The following is a 3,781-nucleotide window of genomic DNA, read 5'->3' as shown; positions in this document are numbered from 1 at the left end:
AGAAAGAAAGAAAGAAAGAAAGAAAGAAAGAAAGAAAGAAAGAAAGAAAGAAAGAAAGAAAGAAAGAAAGAAAGAAAGAAAAGAAAAGAAAAAAGAAAAGAAAAAAGAAAAGAAAAGAAAAAAAAAGAAGGAAGGAAAGAAAGAAAGAAAGGAGTTTGTCTAAATAGAGTGCCAGATAGCGTGTTTTAGCTGGAGATAACTGCATGTGCAAAGACACAGATGGAAGAAAAGCACACCCCATTTAAGGAACTGTAAGAAAGCCAGAGTTAAGGGTGCAGCAAGGCAAAGATGAGAAATGCAGCTGTTGCACAAATGTCATGCCCTGCAGGACTCTGCATATCATTCTGAGAAAGTTAAACAATATCTTAAAGGCAATAGGGAGCCATTGAAGGACAGGTTCATGGGTTCATGGGGATTAAGGCACGCGTAAGAAGTAGCCTTTGGCCCAATGAAGGATGTGGAGGAGCTGTTTTCTTTTTGACCCATCTTCCCACCCCAGGCCAGCTCTGTGAGGTTCCCCTGTGTGCTCCCAACCTGTGCCAGCCCAAGCAGATATGTAAGGACCAGAAAGACAAGGCCAACTGTCTGTGTCCTGATGGAAGCCCTGGCTGTGCCCCACCTGAGGACAACTGCACCTGCCACCATGGGCACTGCCAGAGGTAACATCTTCCAGGCCCTCCCCATCTGCCCCCTCCTTTGGGCTCCCTTCACTAGGACGGGAGAAGACAGCCAGTGAGGTGTAGGTCTGTGAGAAATGACCAATGGGGAAAAGGAAGGAGATGGCAAAGTTCTTAGGGCGAGGCAGTGGGAGGGCTCAACTGGTAAGTGTCATCCAAGGAGAAGACAGTCCCCAAAAACTGGTGGAAACAGAGGACCAGGGGATCAGAGCAGAAAGAAGAGCATTAAATCCCAGGGCAAATTAATCATTCATTAGAAAAATATCTGCAGAGGCCTGGCACAGTGCTGATTACGGTCTCACGCCAGTAATCCTAGCACTTTGGGAGGCCGAGGTGGGCGGATCACCTGAGATCAGCAGTTCAACACCAGCCTGGCCAACATGGTGAAACCCCGTAGCTACTAAAAATACAAAAATTAGCTGGGCATGGTGGCGCACCTGTAATCCTAGCCACTTGGGAGGCTGAAGCGGAAGGATTGTTTGAACCCAAGAGGCAGAGGTTGCAGTGAGCCAAGATCATGCCACTGCACTCCAGCCTGGGCAACAGAGCAAGACTCTGTCTCAAAAAAAAAAAAAAAAAAAAAAAATCTGCTGAGCACCTACTTTGTGTGGCTACTGTTCCAGGCCTTGGGGGAACAGCATAAAGCAAAAGAGACAAAGTCACTGCTCTCGTGCAGCTTTCATTCTAATGAAGACAGACAGAAAATAAGCAAGTTACAGAAAGAATATATATATATACATACACATATATATAAACGTATATATGCACATATCTAGTTGGAGAAAATGAGCAGGTGTTGGGGAGGACGGGGGCGGTGCTGAGAGCAAAGTCACTGAAGAAAGAGGCCAGAATCTCAGGGCCAAAAGAAGAGGAAGTCATAGGGGTCCAGGCAGCAGGGAGGGGAGCAGATGCAGTAGGAGAAGAGAAAAACCCTCCCCTTTCTCTTTACAACCAGATCCTCATGTGTGTGTGACGTGGGTTGGACGGGACCAGAGTGTGAGGCAGAGCTAGGGGGCTGCGTCTCTGCACCCTGTGCCCATGGGGGGACCTGCTACCCCCAGCCCTCTGGCTACAACTGCACCTGCCCTATAGGCTACACAGGTGAGACCCTCCCTAAACCATATACACCCTGTGCTGGTCACCTCCTAAGTCAAGGGTAAGGCAGGTGACCATGGGCCCTGTGTCTCAGTCGCCACTAAGGAGAACTGGGCTGCAGGGGACACGGGTGATGTGTGGGAGGTGGTGAGAAAGGAGGTTGATGGGAGAGAATAATAGGGTTTGGGATGAGGAAGGGAAGGAAAAGGAAAGAGGAGGAGAGTGGAGGGAGGGAAGGAGGACACCTTTTCTCAGCCCCCACCTGTTTCCTTCAGGGCCTACCTGTAGTGAGGAGATGACAGCTTGTCACTCAGGGCCATGTCTCAATGGTGGCTCCTGCAACCCTAGCCCTGGAGGCTACTACTGCACTTGCCCTCCAAGCCACACAGGTCCCCAGTGCCAAACCATCACTGACTACTGTGTGTCTGGTGAGTGCCCACTGTGTCATGGGGCTGGGGGCCACAGGAGAATGGAGGAACTGGGGAGGGTATGCTTGTGTCATATTTTTTAAAATTTAATTGGACAGACCAACCTGAGAAACATAATGAAACTCCATCTCTAAATTAGCTGGGCACACAGTGGCTGAGGCCTGTAGTCCCAGATACTCGGGAAGCTGAGGTGGGAGAATGACTTGAGCCCAGGAGGTTGAGGCTACAGTGAGCTGTGATGGCACTACTGCCTGGGTAACAGAGCAAGACCCTATCTAAAAAAAAATAAAGTATTATATAAATAAATAAAAATTAATTGGATGGCAGTGAGCTGTCATTTTGGGGGGGGGTGTATGTCCTATGTACAGTGTGACTGAGGTCACAGGTCAGGTTACAGGCAAGGAACCCAAACCCTCACAGCCTCCTCTCTCCAGCCCCGTGTTTCAATGGGGGTACCTGCGTGAACAGACCCGGCACCTTCTCCTGCCTCTGTGCCATGGGCTTCCAGGGCCGGCGCTGTGAGGGAAAGATCCGCCCCAGTTGTGCAGACAGGTGAGCAAGGCACAAAGACCCCTAGAAGGGAGAAAGTCCCTCATCCTTCCCACCCCTCCTCTCATCTCCCCTTGGGCTCCAGGCTGCCTCCCACCCCACACCCCTCGTTCCGCCTTCCCTCCTGGCTTGCCACCTCCCAGTGGTTGCCTCCCAACAACATCACACACTGCCTTCCCCTTGTTTCCTGAATTTCTTCCTATCATGCCCTGTCTCTGTCTTGTTCAGCCCCTGTAGGAATAGGGCAACCTGCCAGGACAGCCCTCAGGGTCGCCGCTGTCTCTGCCCCACTGGCTACACCGGAGGTAGCTGCCAGGTGAGGGCCATTGAAGCCAGGTGTGCTGAGGAGGGAAGTGGCTGGGAGGGAAACCAGGGAGGGTCACCTGGTCCCAGGCCATTCAGGAGAGAGTTTTTGAAGGAAGGGATTTCGAGGAGCTGGAGTGAGCAGAGGACCATCTCTGGGCTGGGAATCTAATGCTGTGTCCTGCCTCACACTCCCTCCCACCCCTCAGACTCTGATGGACTTATGTGCCCAGAAGCCCTGTCCACGCAATTCCCACTGCCTCCAGACTGGGCCCTCCTTCCACTGCTTGTGCCTCCAGGGATGGACCGGGCCTCTCTGCAACCTTCCACTGTCCTCCTGCCAGAAGGCTGCACTGAGCCAAGGTAACCAACCAACCAACCCCAGCACTGACTGGAGAGCAGATGAAGAAAACATGGGTGTTCTCACCTGCCCCATTCCTGCGGGCATCCACACAGCCTTTGGCCAAAACAACCACCTGAGAATCAAAACCACACAGACAAATCAGTTCTTGATTGCACAGGTGTTGAACTGTGCAATCAGAGAAGCCTAACGCAATTCCTGTTACCTCATTTAACACAATTCAAGCAACACCAACCAGCCCATTCCACAGGATTCCAGTTTAGCCCAACCATGAGGGACATGACTCAGCGTAGAACAACTCAACTCTGTCCTGATCATCATAACCCAGGCAGAGTGGACCACACTTAATCCAGCTACACTCAACGCAT

At 51.2% G+C, this 3,781-nt stretch overlaps 1 protein-coding gene across 2 annotated transcripts in view; it reads left to right on the top strand.

Moving 5' to 3' along the window:
- LOC105531504 (neurogenic locus notch homolog protein 4) overlaps window positions 1-3,781 on the top strand; it is a 42,326-nt gene that overhangs the window by 11,923 nt on the left and 26,622 nt on the right. For both annotated transcript variants that reach the window (XM_011969423.1, XM_011969422.1), the window contains exons 12-17: window positions 500-659; window positions 1,633-1,778; window positions 2,048-2,200; window positions 2,635-2,752; window positions 2,978-3,065; window positions 3,262-3,415. In XM_011969423.1, coding sequence (XP_011824813.1) covers window positions 500-659; window positions 1,633-1,778; window positions 2,048-2,200; window positions 2,635-2,752; window positions 2,978-3,065; window positions 3,262-3,415 — 819 coding nt within the window. The remainder of the gene's footprint in view (window positions 1-499; window positions 660-1,632; window positions 1,779-2,047; window positions 2,201-2,634; window positions 2,753-2,977; window positions 3,066-3,261; window positions 3,416-3,781) is intronic.

The sequence above is a fragment of the Mandrillus leucophaeus genome, unplaced genomic scaffold (genome assembly GCF_000951045.1).
Source record: "Mandrillus leucophaeus isolate KB7577 unplaced genomic scaffold, Mleu.le_1.0 Scaffold890, whole genome shotgun sequence".
Classification (NCBI taxonomy): domain Eukaryota; kingdom Metazoa; phylum Chordata; class Mammalia; order Primates; family Cercopithecidae; genus Mandrillus; species Mandrillus leucophaeus.
The sequence above is the reverse complement of the archived record's forward strand: the minus strand, read 5'-3'. Positions and strand labels throughout refer to the sequence as shown.